This window comes from Doryrhamphus excisus, linkage group LG9 (assembly GCF_037039965.1).
Source record: "Doryrhamphus excisus strain RoL-2023G ecotype Guam linkage group LG9, RoL_Dexc_Guam_v1.1, whole genome shotgun sequence".
Taxonomy (NCBI): Eukaryota; Metazoa; Chordata; class Actinopteri; order Syngnathiformes; family Syngnathidae; genus Doryrhamphus; species Doryrhamphus excisus.
The window spans coordinates 17,121,845-17,136,097 of NC_136365.1; the positions used below are offsets into that span (position 1 = coordinate 17,121,845).

The following is a 14,253-nucleotide window of genomic DNA, read 5'->3' on the forward strand; positions in this document are numbered from 1 at the left end:
GTGTGTGTAGGGTGTGGGGTGGGGGTGGGGGGGGGGGGGGGGTTGCAATGGTCACATATATTTCCGTATCTTTTATCTCTAAAAAGCGGGTACAGAGAGAAATCGGATTGATCTGATGTTTTTGATGCATTGTTTGATGACGGCCAGCTCAAAGTGGAGGATGCCTCTGTGATGTCTCGCCATCGCAGGACATGAAAAGCCTCACCTGGCAACCCCTCCCCATGAACTTAGGTTGATACACCCGATGGGTTTGAGGACTCCCGCTGAGAGGAACGTCGTTTCCATTGGTGTCACATAAATAAATTCATCATGACCTTTATTTTATTTTTATTTTTTTATAGGCATCACCGCTTCCTTGCTGGCTTTGTTTAAACCGGCAAGCTTGACAGGCCCTGATGAACCACCATGATAGGACAGTATAGCTAATTTATTTAATGCCTGCATCCCATGAGGAAAGCGAGTGCCTTCCATCAAGTGAGAGAGCGGACAGATGATCAAAAGAAACAGAGAGCGCTAGGCGAGCTCGTCAGAGGAACTAATATATTCTTGCTAGATATCTAAGTGGGTTTCATCATCCTGCATCAAGTGACTGCTGAGGAAGAAAAAAAGGTCTTGTTCTCATCCCAGTGACATCAGCAAGCATGGGGGAAGGGTGGGTGCGGAGAGATCAGTCATTTCAAATAAACATGTCGAATAGTTGAATGCTGAGAAACAAGCAGTGGCTGCAAAGCTGTTATATTTGTGTTTTTAATTGAGCTGCTATTAATATATTCAACAAAGGTGAATTAATTGTTGGGGGTAACTCTGCGTTTCTTGGTGTACTTTGTGTATTATATCGTTTCACGCAATGATCCGTTCCCGTTTCAAGTATTTATAAAACAATTGCAATTGTTTTTCATATCCCGGGAACGTTCCCACTTATATAGCAATAGCCATCCTCTTGTTAGGGTCGGCACCAACCCGTTTTACATTTTAATGCATAAAAAGAATCATAACATTTGTTTATTGCATCAAGGCTTTTGACTGACAGGAAACTCTATTTCAACAAAATAAAACAAAAAAAATAATTTTTACTACATTTAAAAATGGTCTGGTTAAAATTATGACTACTGTATTGTTAGGGTCGGTTTCGACCCGGTTATAATATTATGACTATAAAGCAATATTTTGAACCACAACTGAGATCATAAGTGTACAATTAGACAACCAGCTCCTCTTCTCATCATGTAAGCTTCAGGGGATTCTCATTTTGATCGGTTTTCCAGTATACATGTGAGGTGAATTTGCTCATTTGACTGGCTGATTTCATATTTACAATTTGGATCTTGGAAAGAATGGCAAGAAGTACAGTGAACCAAGATCTGGACCTGTTCTGCTTTTTCATTTCAGTTTATACTAAAGTTCTGATGCTGAAAACAATAACTTTTGGGTCAAAATTCACCCAAACACCATAGATGTTTCTTTAGTGATTAATACTAAAATGAGAAAATAAATAAAACTAATTGATTTAAGACATATGTTCTATAGCTCTCAGTAATAGCCAGGTAACAAAATAATTCAATTTATTAATATGATACTTTTGAGGTTCATTTGACCATTTTTGCAAATTGAAATTGAGGGGTATAGCGAAAAAAAAAGGCCTACATGCCCACACCAAAAGTATTAAAACCAACATTTTCATGGATGAGGAAGCCTAAGAAGGTAACCAAGACATGAGAAGCAAATTTGATGGTAACTTATTATTTTTAGTGTATTCTATAGCTGATTTAATACATGGGTCAAAATGTTAACATAAGAGATGATACCAGAAATCTAACACAAGAGGAAGGTTAAAAAACTATACAACCATTTTTATCGATTTGCATTTAAATATTTGTCCTCCATGTGTGGTACCTTAGTCAAAGCTAAACAAGCTAATATCGTATAATTGGGATTAATCTAAAGTGAAAATGATTGCACTGCAATGTGTTGGGACACTAAATCAGCCCCACAATGGTCTATGTTGCTTTCCACAGTAACTTAGAGCCAATGCAGCCTTAGTAAATTGGACGCTTGAGGCAAGAAACTTGGCCAAGCTTGCATTTTGGAGGGCATGAGGGATAAAGATATGGCCCTAGAAAGAGGAGGGAGAGGGGGCAGTGAAAGGTGGCCGTGGGTGGTGGACTGGTGGGGGGCAGCGGGGAGGCCTTGGCAACACAGGAGGTGACATAACACATATGCTTTTAACACAAAAGGCAACCTGGCTTGTTAGCACGGTAACTAGCAGACTCCATGGCAATCAGGCCCCATGGTCGACCCCCACCCCTCCACCCACACACACGGGCCCCCGCTACGCACCTTACCATAAATATGGCTACATCTGCAAGTGTAATCGCCTACATTGTGCTCAGATTTTCTGCTCTGCTGGACGGCAGCACGAAACCCCCCCACGTTAACTCTTGCCCCCACCTTCCTCTTCCCCTCAAGTGCCCTCGCCTGTTCCTGGCGACTCCACAGCCGCCCAGTCCTAGTGCATCTCCCAGATTACAGAGCGCCAGTCGCTCAGGTAACAGGAGTCACTAATCTGGGCCAGGGTTGAATTACACATAATTGACTCGGAACCGTGATTGATTTCAACCCCGCAAAGCAAAAGATGACGGCTAACACCCCCCCCCCCTTCCTCACTAAAAACAGCCCTCCCTTCCAGCCTCTCCAGCGCTCGCGAGTGCAGCCAAGACTCTCCATCTAGTAGGAGGCAGGAGGCTTTGAAGAGATCAAAGCCAAGGCCGGGAGCAGTTGCGCGCCCTGGGAATACGGGAGAGAGGCTTTCTGCTCCTCAGCCCTATTTTCTAGCGTCATGTCGGATTGCAGCTGTATTGCATTTCGCCAGTTTTCTTAATGCTCTTGGTTTTGACTTTGACATCAGTGATCCCCCCTTGGTTTCTTCAAAAACAAGGGGGACGGGGGGAGAGGGAGTGGGGTGCAAGAAAAAAAGAGGAGGGGTGTATGAAAAGAAAGCGGGGGAACCAGATTTACAGTGATTCCTATTTTCACAACTCCATAATTGGCCGGTTCAAAAGGGGAGACGGAGCGCTGCGACTGGAGCATTTGTTTTCAATTCCGCTGCTGCCGATATGAAAGAAGCGACAAACTTTTATTGCTTTCCCAAAAATTGAAGGCAGGCTTTTTTGTCTCCACTACCCGACCCCACTCACACACACACGCACACACACACACACACACACACACACACAAAAAAGTGTTTTTTTATGGTTTGAGACCACACAAACTGATAGCAAAGCTTTTGTCCTCGCACAGCTCTCACTTGCGCTCATGCACGTGTGTGTCAGTTTGATGTTTTAGCGTAAAAACACAAAAAGGCACTGTGACAAAATAACAGCAAGTTCAACCCCCCTCCTTTATTGAACTGTTCGGCTAATAAAGCCTGGTGGCGAGAACCCCCACCCCCCACTCCACTCGCCCCTGCTTTATACTGTAACTATGCGGGTCTACTTTACCAACCTCCTACACTGGGGACCATTAATATTTCAACGCTGTCAGATACACATTGCAGAAAGAAATAATGAGCCTCTGAAAAAATATGAAACAGCAATGGAGATGGAGGAGGATGTGGGTTCAACGCCGCTGACCAGCATCACGCCACAGAGCAGCTATTGATCATAGTTTCTTAAGACGAGCGAACAAAGTGGTGAATGTTTATGCAGTGAATAATTCCGGACGCAGCTAGTAGATTAGGGGTCTCAGACATGCGGCCCGCGGGCCAAATGTGGCCCGCAGGACACTAGTTTGAGGCCCCCGCCTTGATATGAAAGTTTAATGTTAATGCGGTCCGCGCAAGTTTGATATGGATGCTATATGGTATCATGTACCCGGAAAAAATTATTACGTTTGATTAATGTTCATGTTAAAGGTTAAATAACTGTTAATAGTTATCCTCCCTATCCATGTGGAAGTGGTACGTTTTTGGCTATTTAAGTTTAAAGGAAATAACTTGAAGGTTACCGTTTAGGTCGCTAGCTCTCTAGTTTGCGAGTTAGCATGTGTCTCAAGACCCTGCAGTTGCGCAATATGTTGTAAATGTGACTATAGTCGTGTTTTGTCATGTCTATAGGGCTCTAATAATGCTTTGTTCATTTTAATCTGAAAAAAATAATTTGTCTACCCACCAACTATATGTGGTTTCTTAAGTTTTTATTATTTGCCGTTTTATTATTATTATTATTATATTTATTTATTTATTACTGATTGATTGATTTTCTTTATTCTTGATTTGTTTATTTATTTTTCATCTTATTTTGTGTAGAAAAATAAAAAGTAAGATATTTGAGAACAGTGGATTTTTTTATCAAAGCTTTTCTTGTAGAAAATTGGAACCAAAGTGAAGTTTTTTTAATTTTTTTGTTTTTAATAATTGCGTTTTTTTTTTTTTTTGATGCGGCCCAGTCTCACCCAGACCCGGGTTCCAGTGGCCCCCAAGTAAATTGAGTTTGAGACCCTTGTAGTAGACTATGGTTCACTCGTGTGGTCGTATTGTCAACACACAATATGTCACTCAATCCGGTGATTCGTGCTTTAACCCTGTGAGCTTATGGAAACTGCTGTATCTGAACTAATTAAACATTTGAAGCATTTGGTGATATAGGAGTGTAGTGGTTGATATAGCTGACTTTCATATAGCCTGTGTAGAATAGAGTCCAGGGTGCAGGCCAACATTCGTCCTGGGTCATCAAGATGTGGCCTCATAAGGAGAAAAGGGCTCGCCAGGGCTGACGCTCTTGAGACAAGTGTCATCTTTTGGTGATGAGATGGTAAAAAAAAAACACAAATTGAGTTCAACTCCATGCCTCCCTGTCATCGTCATGGTTTCAAGTCAATCCGGAGCTCATTAACAAGTTTTAGCGCTCGCTTAATGTGGGTCAATTTTGATGATTTCCATGATGATGCCAGAAATCTGCGATGTGTCTATCAACCACGGCCTCTGTTTTAAGCATTCAAATGAAATCTTTTTAGTTTGAACTGACGGAAACTAGAACGGCAGACCTCGTTAAAAATGTGTACAGTAAATGTACACTCTAAAAAAAAAACACCAAACAATTTGTATGGTTGGTGCATGTCTCCGTTTTTGATAAACTATAATGGAAATGGTTATGATAGTTCCTTACAATTCCTTAGATTTTTATCCCTGAAATGGTCAAATCTTCAGAAATTGGTTGAGTTTATGGTGCAATTCTGCCAACTTATCACTCCCATAGATGCTCAGTTGCGCAATTAGCTTTTACTCCCCAAAATAATTGTTTTTATGCTGTGCTTTGATATTATAAGAAGGATATATTGATAAGGAGTGTGAAATATGACCCCATAATGGCCCCTGCATGCAATCCAGCCGAGTGACTACAATATGACCCCTCTGATGCACTTAAAAAAAAAAAAATCCACACTTGAATCTCGACTTCTGTTTCTCATATAAACGAGCAGCTCACAGTGTGCCGAGTGCTGAGCTCCATTTCACCGCATGAAACGCACAGATAAGGTGATTGCAACCACATGCCGTCATTACGCTCGTACATATGGAGTGAGTGTGTGTCGACCGACATCAGCGGCGGCGGCGGCAGCGGCGGCGGATGAGAGGAACCCCGGGCGTTAATGGCGCCGTTTAGAAAAACAGCCCAGCTCCGGCGGCACTACAAAAGACTTTTAGAAGTGTTTCTTGTGTGTGAGGTCTCTGGCGCTGTCCTTTATGCACAACACACATCTTGCGCTGCCTGATAAAAGCTGCACGGCAGATGACATCAATGTCACTGCAACTCCCTCCATAAGTAGGCTGCTTGCTTTATTGAGATCATCCAGCTGTAGACTAATTAATCTTCCAAAAGATGCAACGAGGTTGCAATCACATGTGATCCAGCGTCTTCCCGGGGGCCAAACGTTCCATTGCACCCTCGGAAACTGCCCTCTTAAGTAAATCCAGCGTGGACGGTTGCTGGTATACAAAGCGCTCTCAGTAACAGGGATCTTCCATGGTAGCACTGAGGGCATGAGGCCTGGGTACACATGGCACTTCTACCAAATCCCATTAGGTAAGCCCGGGTTAGTGATTCCACGCTGTGGCCGGCTAGATCCGTCACATTCCAACTCTATCAAAAGGGAAAAAATGCACTGCAAGAAGGCGCTCCTTCTGGCTGCAAGGATCTCCAACCTTCAAGAGAAGGATGATTCCACCAAGAGCTACGGTTTAAGTTGGTTGGCCATTATATGGTTTCATACAGTAAACCCAAATCTGGCTTGTGTTTTCTTTGACACCATAGTATCACAATAAAAACATCAGATTCTGCCAATGAGGAAGCAGAACCAGGCTAAATTAAAATAATATGATAAATGTACATATGCATATTTCAGTCATATATTCCTTATGGTACGGTATAACTATGTAAAGCCTGATCCATGGTTTTGTTTCCACGTTGGGGAGGTTTTGGCATAAATATCATCTTAGCACGTGGATTATGTGTAACTCTACAATTCATTTCACAATTATGCAACATATTCCACTGTGTTGTAATGCACCATACTAGAGCACGGAACTCTTGCTCCTGAGCAAGCAATTAGCGGGGGTTGGTTCCTTGTACAACGATTGCTCCTTAACAACAACTCACATTTGACACATTTTATGTTTTATACAGGAATTGAACCTTAGAGCATCTGGTTCGGGCTCCACGGCAGTCGTGTGGTTAGCGCGCAGACCTCACAGCTAGGAGACGCGGGTTCAAATCCACCCTCGGCCATCTCTGTGTGGAGTTTGCATGTTCTCCTCGTGCATGCGTGGGTTTTCTCGGGGTACTCCGGTTTCCTCCCACATTCCAAAAACATGCTAGGTTAATTAGCGACTCCAAATTGTCCATAGGTATGAATGTGAGTGTGAATGGTTGTTTGTCTATATGTGCCCTGTGATTGGCTGGACAAGGCTGTCCCCTGTCTGAAGACAGCTGGGATAGGCTCCAACACCCCCGCGACCCTCGTGAGGATAAACAGTAGAAAATGAACGAATGAACGAATGAACAAACGGACGAACGGACGAGCTTCTGGTCCATAAGCCACGCGGGTTCAATTCCACCCTCGGCCATCTCTGTGTGGAGTTTGCATGTTCTCCCCGTGCATGCGTGGGTTTTCTCTGGGTACTCCGGTTTCCTCCCACATTCCAAAAACATGCTAGGTTAATTGGCGACTCCAAATTGTCCATAGGTATGAATGTGAGTGTGAATGGTTGTTTGTCTATATGTGCCCTGTGATTGGCTGGCCAAAGCTGGCCCCCGACCGAAGGCAGCTGGGATAGGCTCCAGCACCCCCGCGACCCTCGTGAGGATAAACGGTTGAAAATGAACAAATGAACGAATGAACGAATGAACGAACGAGCTCCTGGTCCATAAGCCAAGTCCTTACAAATGGTGCTACTGCTGCCCCCCAGGTTTTCAGTTACAATAAAAACAACATAGTGAACTGACCGAACCGTTCTATCTGGCTGGAAAATGGGCTTAACCACAAGCTCAACACCGCTGCAACACTCCATCCCTCTGCTCCTCCAGCTGTTCCAACACAGATGGAGATCACCTGCATATGCTCAGTCCCGCTAATAACCACACTTCCTTCCGCTCTTTATTTCTTTTAACCTTGCGGTGTGGTTTTGTCTCACGTGACAGCAGCAGGCTGTTCCCGGAATAGATTTTAGGCCATTTAAAAATACACACAGTTACTTTGCACGTGTAGAGATCTTTATTTAGAATCTAGTCATTGCTAAATCCAGATTTAGAGTTTGAGTGCTCAGTCAGACAAACATCCTCAAAACCTCAAAGACTTCAGTTCCTTTCGCCCGTCAGCTTTCAAGCAATGACAACGCTATGGTTTCTTTCTACTTAAGCCTCCTGACCGTCAGACTGCAAACCCCCATTAAGATATAAGGAAGATCAACCACTATAGTATGTATTTAACCATCAATAAAGAACAAGATATAACAAGCCTTCTCCTTTATTGAGCTCACTTTTGTTTGACAGTCAGAGAGGTATTAATTTAACAATGTTTTTATTACTGTGGTTGTAGCTTGCAGTACATGTTTACAAAACGGACGGGGATGGAAATCCTTTCCAAATGAATTACAGATGAGCCGCCGCCACTGTTACACTAAACCAAGCGCACGTCCAACCTAAAACACATTAGCATCACAGCGTCAATAAACGCGGCAGCCACCTCTTTGAAGCGGGCCGCAGTTTGAAACCCTCATTCACCAAATCGCTGCCGACATATAACTTGAATCCTGTCCAGCGGTCTTCACATGACGAGAGCGACTTATTGTCGTAAAAAAAAAATATATATATATATATATATATATATATATACCACATAGAAATCTGCTGACAATCAGCAGCTCCCGACTGCTCTGTCACGGCTGGACGACATGTGCAGGAATGTCATGGTGAATGGAAATCAATCTAAACTACTGGGGATGGGGGATGGAGGGGAATGAAAGAAAGAGAGAGCCTTTGATCTGAAAACTGATCCCAGGCCTGCAGATATACTGCAGTGGCCGTGGTGGTGGTGGCGGCGTGCAGCAGCCAGAGGCCTTTAGGGTTGTCGTGCTTCTATCTGATTTTTTTTTTTTTCGTACTAGACTGAGACAAAGGCATTAAAAAGGACTACCATTTTTATTGACGACGGCTTGAAGAAGGGACGATTTGGGCAAGTATATTGAAACCAAAGTGAGGGGTGAAAAATGTTGGGTCTGCCTGGGCCTCATGTATCTACTAAGGGAAATTTCCTCTTGTTGCTCTCCAAGCCTCCTCAAGTGCTTCAGTGTAACTGTGTGTGGCTGAAGTAATAGGGACGAGAAGGCATAACATGGCTTTATCGATCGATACAATTGGCTGTTGATTCATCATGTCTTGAAGCAACCGAGCCAAAATAGGAGTGCGCGATTTGCCTGCAACCAGCAGAGGCGCTGCTGATTGAGTCTAAAGAGCAAGATGACATCAACTACGGCCTAAATTATTTTACTCAATATGAAATTAGCATGGAAACAGGAGTTCAGAACATTGCCGATATACAAACAATAGACCACAACCTAATCTGGAAATATATGAGCGGAACTCTGAGGCCATAATAACAAAATAATTTAATTGCCTTGCCTTCAAGGGTGGTCTAAATGATTTGGCAAAAAAATGATCAAACATTCAATAGAAAATATGCAAATTCAAATGTAAATCTTTAGTTTAGACATTACTGTTTTTTACAGTAAAATATTAATGCTGTATAAAATAAACTTAAAAAGGACAGTAGTTGGTCACGTATAAATGTACATACTTGCCCAACATTGCCCGTCAATCATGATGAGGATGCAAAAACACAACACGTGCACGGACATAACAGCATTAGCGTGGACAGCTGCAAGGAGACACAGGAAGCCGCCACAAGGCGACCTGCAGCTGGCCTCCCTGATATTGAGGCCATTACTAGCACACCACTGACTGACTGACTCCACTGCAGGGGAGCCCGAGGGCCGGGAAGGCCTTCTCCAGCCATACTGAGGCCATGAAAAGGTTTACTTGACTGATGCTGACACTATGACCAAGCAGGATTTTTTAACCATTGTGATTGGTAGAAAACATACTGTATATTTAAGCGCTGTGAGTAATACAATATTCTAAATATATACAATATTTAGGGTATTTTTGCCTCAAAAAGCACATGCCTTCCATATGCATTGTCGACGGTTTTAGATTGGTGAACTTATTTTTACACTAGTAAGGGTTTTAATTGTTATTTAAAAACCTTGTATGTACTGTTTTATGATGTCTTGAAACTTATCTTCCATGCAAAAAAAAAAAATGCAAATTACAAACAAATGCCCCAAAACGTTAGAATAAAGTTGATTTAGGGCTTTATAATGAAAAAATATAAAGTTGCAGCTGGAGTTGAGAATTGAACATCATTGGTTTTCATGACAAAAAAATACATTACTGGATTAATGTCTCAAGTTGTAAGTGACCTAAAATTTAGAAAAATATTAGTACTGACCGTTCTGGGCATGGGTGGCGAAAGGGAGCCATTGGTCATATAGGAGTCATTCATGTTGCCCATCATGATGTAACTCGGGTAGCTGGGGTAGGGATGGCCTTTGCTGTACATGTCCTGATGCTTGCCTGATTAAAAAAAAACAAAAACAAAGTTTAAAGCTAAACAATATGATTAAAATCACTTCAAGTCAATAAATCACATCATTTTCCCCGCTGCGCCAACAGTATCACATCAACACGCAGCATGTTTCCCTGCTTGCTTTTTGTTACAGAGGACAGTTGTATTATACACAGGAACAATGGAGCCCCTCTGTGCCAATTAGCACCAATTAGGAGAACATACAGACTGTGTCAAAACAGGAGACGCCCCAACTGTTCTTCTATGCCTTTGACCCGACAAGAAGAAGAAGAGAAGGAGGAGGAGTAGGAGCTTTATACAAGAGGACTCAATTCAGTGCCACTCGCCACTCAACTGCACGCTGTGTAATAAAGCCGAAGGGGAGTGGGGAGGATGGGGGGGGTTGGGAGTGTTTGTGGTATTTAGCCCGACGGCAACAACATGGATCTTGTTGTGAAGAAAGCCGGTGTTTGGTTTTGAGAGAAGGGGTAACTGAGGGGGAGTGAAAGGGGAACAAAGGGGAGGCACACTCCTTCTCAAAGTCCCACAGATGACCTGCAAAGTGGAGGTCACACCACAATAGATCTTAGAGGCCCCCAAGTGGCGGCCGCATGTGACTTTATAGGCGTAAATGCTTGACAAATGGCATTAGGATGTATAGAAATATAGGATCTGGGGCAGTCGCTACAGTGGGACCCAAACGTACTATAATTTTTAAAAATGTGTCAATCAAAATCTTAGCTGAGTGAGTACACGTTTATTATTATTTTGACCTTTTTATAACAGTTCCTCCAAGGTCTGATTTTGTATGTACAATTGCATGGAGGGCTGTAAATGGCCCATGTTAGTAGTTTAATTGCCCCTGACCTACAGATTTAACTCAATTAAGTGTTTGCTTTTTCTTTGGCTTTTGGCAAATTGCGATAATGACCATAGAACTAGCATCTCCTTACACTGTTAAATTAAACAAATGTGCACTATAAAGTCAACTGTGTTTTATCTTGACTTCAATTTAAGTTGTAATATACAGTGGTTAACTTATTTTTACACTTGTTTAACAGTTATACATGTTTAAAAGTGCACCCTATGCTTCCTGAAACGCCAAGTGTGGGTGTTTTATGATATAGTGGTTAACTTCTTTTTGCACTTGTATGACAGAAATGTTTATGAGCGCAGTGCACAACTCGCCTTTAGCTTAGTTTTTGAATACAGAACTTTATTTTAAACTTGTTTGACAGTCACAAATGATGAGTGCGACCCTGGAAACCGATTATTTCCGTGATTTCCTGTAGGAAATATGAACTCATCGGAGGTTGAGCATTGTGTTTGACCTTTAATGTTAAACTGTATTCTTTTGTTGCCGTTTTCAGCTGCTAAGTAGCTAGTGTTGACATGTCCGGACAGGCCTTTAATTAAACTACTACACCAGTATGACCTCCAATGCTGCGGTCCAATAAAATCCAACCATTTAGTTTTGTTTTTGTCAAATTACAGAGTGTGTGGCATCACTCACCGTCATCGGGATGGTCTCTGTGTTTTTCATGATACGAGTCTTGAGACTGTCTCACCGCCTGTGTGAGGAAAGAAGAAGAAAAAAAAAAGAGAAAAGAAAAAGGAGAAATCGAATGATGGCAAATCGATTAAGAGGGCCTTTTACAGGCTGTTAGACACACAGGCTGCTGATGTGGTCAGGCTGCCACAAAAACACTGCTGGGACAAATGTGGCTTCTTTTTGCTTGTCAACACTCTTTCTCACACACACACACACACACACACATATTTTCAGACAACTGTCTACACAGCGGAGCCACTTAATTAAGCGCCATGGCCTTGAGGGGGCTTAGAAATTAACTTGTTTTCATACCACTGCACTCTCTCAATTCCTAACTCCATTTTTATCCTAATAAATAGTCCATGACTGTCATGAATTTATAAACGGCACTTTTTTTTTTTCAAGATTTTGGTGCATTTCACATATCCAATTTCTGTCAGAGAACTGATGAGAAGACCTAATATTTTGGAGAGCACATGCAACCCGTGCTCCTCCGCCTCCATCCACCAACATCACCACCACCCTCAGGATGGCTTCCAGCTGAGCGAGGGGGAACTTCTCCTGGTTCCTAATTAACATTCAGTTAACGTCTAGTGTGTGTGTGTGTGTGTGTGTGTGTGTGTGTGTGTGTGTGACTCCAGGACATTTTGCATCTCTCATCCAGGATGGGGGTCCCGAAATTCCATTAACATTGCAGTTAATGACTGAATATGCGGTAAACGTCTGTGATGCCTAATTTGCTGGGAAGTATATACATTTTGTGATATTTTTGTGAAGATATTTGTGGGAGATTATTATTATATTATTATATATTAGGGAAAATGTATTAGAAAAACATGGTGGAAAATTTGGATAAAATATTAGATATTATATATATATATTTTTAATTTTGGTGTTTCTTCTATTCTGTTTACTTGCTTTATTCAACTTCATTCTTCTGTAAAGTGTCTGAGTATTTTGAAAAGCGCTATACAAATAAAATGTATTATTATGATTATTATTATAAGTGCCTTGTTGATTAAAAAATGATATTTTAAGTGCAGTCTCCACACGTTCATGCATTGCAGCAATGCAAAGGTGTTTCTAACAATAACAAAAACATAAATACATTGCATACTGCCTATTTTACATGATAAAAACGTTTTGTTGTGTTATTGCTGCAGATATTGTGGTTGGTTTTTAATTGCTTTTATGACAAAAACATGCAGTTAAACAAAAAATTGATGACTTTCTTCATGAAAATGTGAGGCCTTTGTATTGTGGGTAACTGGAAGACAAGTTACAAGGGAAACATCTTTGGATTTAAGTGAAATTAAAGAGTTTGGTGTGTGTGTGTGTTTTTTTTTTTTTTGGTTGGGGGTGCAGGCCTTTTGGTTGACTTACATCATGGCTGTTGCTGTTGGGGCTGCCCTCTGACTCGTTGACCAGAGAGGACTTGATGTCTGCCAGGTCTCCCTCCTCCTCCGAGTGGCTGAGCTCGGCGAAGATTTGCTCCTTGTGTGGGTCTCCTTCGTCTTTGAACGGGATCATTTCATCCGTGGCGCACAGCTCCGGGTCTCCTCCACCGCCGCCACCGCCTCCTGACAACTGGGGCATATTGTCTCTCTTTTGCACCCAGAATAATAAAAATGGAAAGAAAAATCAGTGCCAGTTGTGTCCAGAAACTATATAGTGGAAGTGGGAACTCCCACTGGAAGGACTGCGTGTGTCTCTCCCCTTCCAAATGAAATTAAAAAAAAAACGAATGTGACTGCGGGGTCACGACGACTTCATGTTTTTCTTTTTAAAAAGTCCACCACTTTGGAGTCCGTATCCCGTGGAAACCAAAAACAAAAAGTGATAGTCCTCCAGTGGAAAAGTTAACAAAAAGCACCAGCGTTAAGTGGATGTGCACAAGCCAGACAAATCCACGCCACACGTCGGCACAAATCCACAGTGGTCATATAAATATAAATGTCACTAAGTCACAAGGCAAAAAAAGATGTTTAAAAAAGCACAGTGGAGGAGCGACGTCCACACCGCTCACGCAGCGTTTCCACGGACGAATGTAACCGGTCGGTGCGTGTGAGTGAGTGAGTGAGTGTGAGTGTGTGTGTGTGTGTGTTGTGTGTGTGTGTGTGTGTGGAGGGGATAATATGGCCGCTCCCTCCTCCTGCACTGATTGACACTCCCACTTCACTTCTTCCCCAAACAAATGGCCAGCAGTCAAACCCACGCCAGCAGTGACGACTCATAACAAACATAGCGTGGAAGGACTAAAAAAAGTTTTACGGATATTTTTGATGCAACATTTTTAGCAACAGTAACATCTAATAAAGCATGGAATATATGATTATATATAATATTATATGCAAAAAATATTATTCACATAAAGCAAAACAAATAATTACAATTCATATGCATATTAATAAAACAGTTTGTACTGTATATACATTACTCTATATAAATAACTTGAAATATAGTTCCATTCAAAAAGTGGAACACTCTTCTCACAAGATTTCGTAACATCAAAAAGTGACGATATT

At 42.0% G+C, this 14,253-nt stretch overlaps 1 protein-coding gene across 4 annotated transcripts in view; it reads right to left on the bottom strand.

Moving 5' to 3' along the window:
• lef1 (lymphoid enhancer-binding factor 1) overlaps nucleotides 1-13,815 on the bottom strand; it is a 46,116-nt gene extending 32,301 nt beyond the window's left edge. For all 4 annotated transcript variants that reach the window (XM_058065212.2, XM_058065215.2, XM_058065210.2 and 1 more), the window contains exons 1-3: nucleotides 13,112-13,815; nucleotides 11,690-11,747; nucleotides 10,060-10,184 (exon numbers count right to left, since the gene is read on the bottom strand). In XM_058065212.2, the coding sequence (XP_057921195.1) occupies nucleotides 10,060-10,184; nucleotides 11,690-11,747; nucleotides 13,112-13,324 (396 nt within the window). In that variant the 5' untranslated portion in view covers nucleotides 13,325-13,815. The remainder of the gene's footprint in view (nucleotides 1-10,059; nucleotides 10,185-11,689; nucleotides 11,748-13,111) is intronic.
• Between the last annotated feature and the right edge of the window lie 438 nt (nucleotides 13,816-14,253).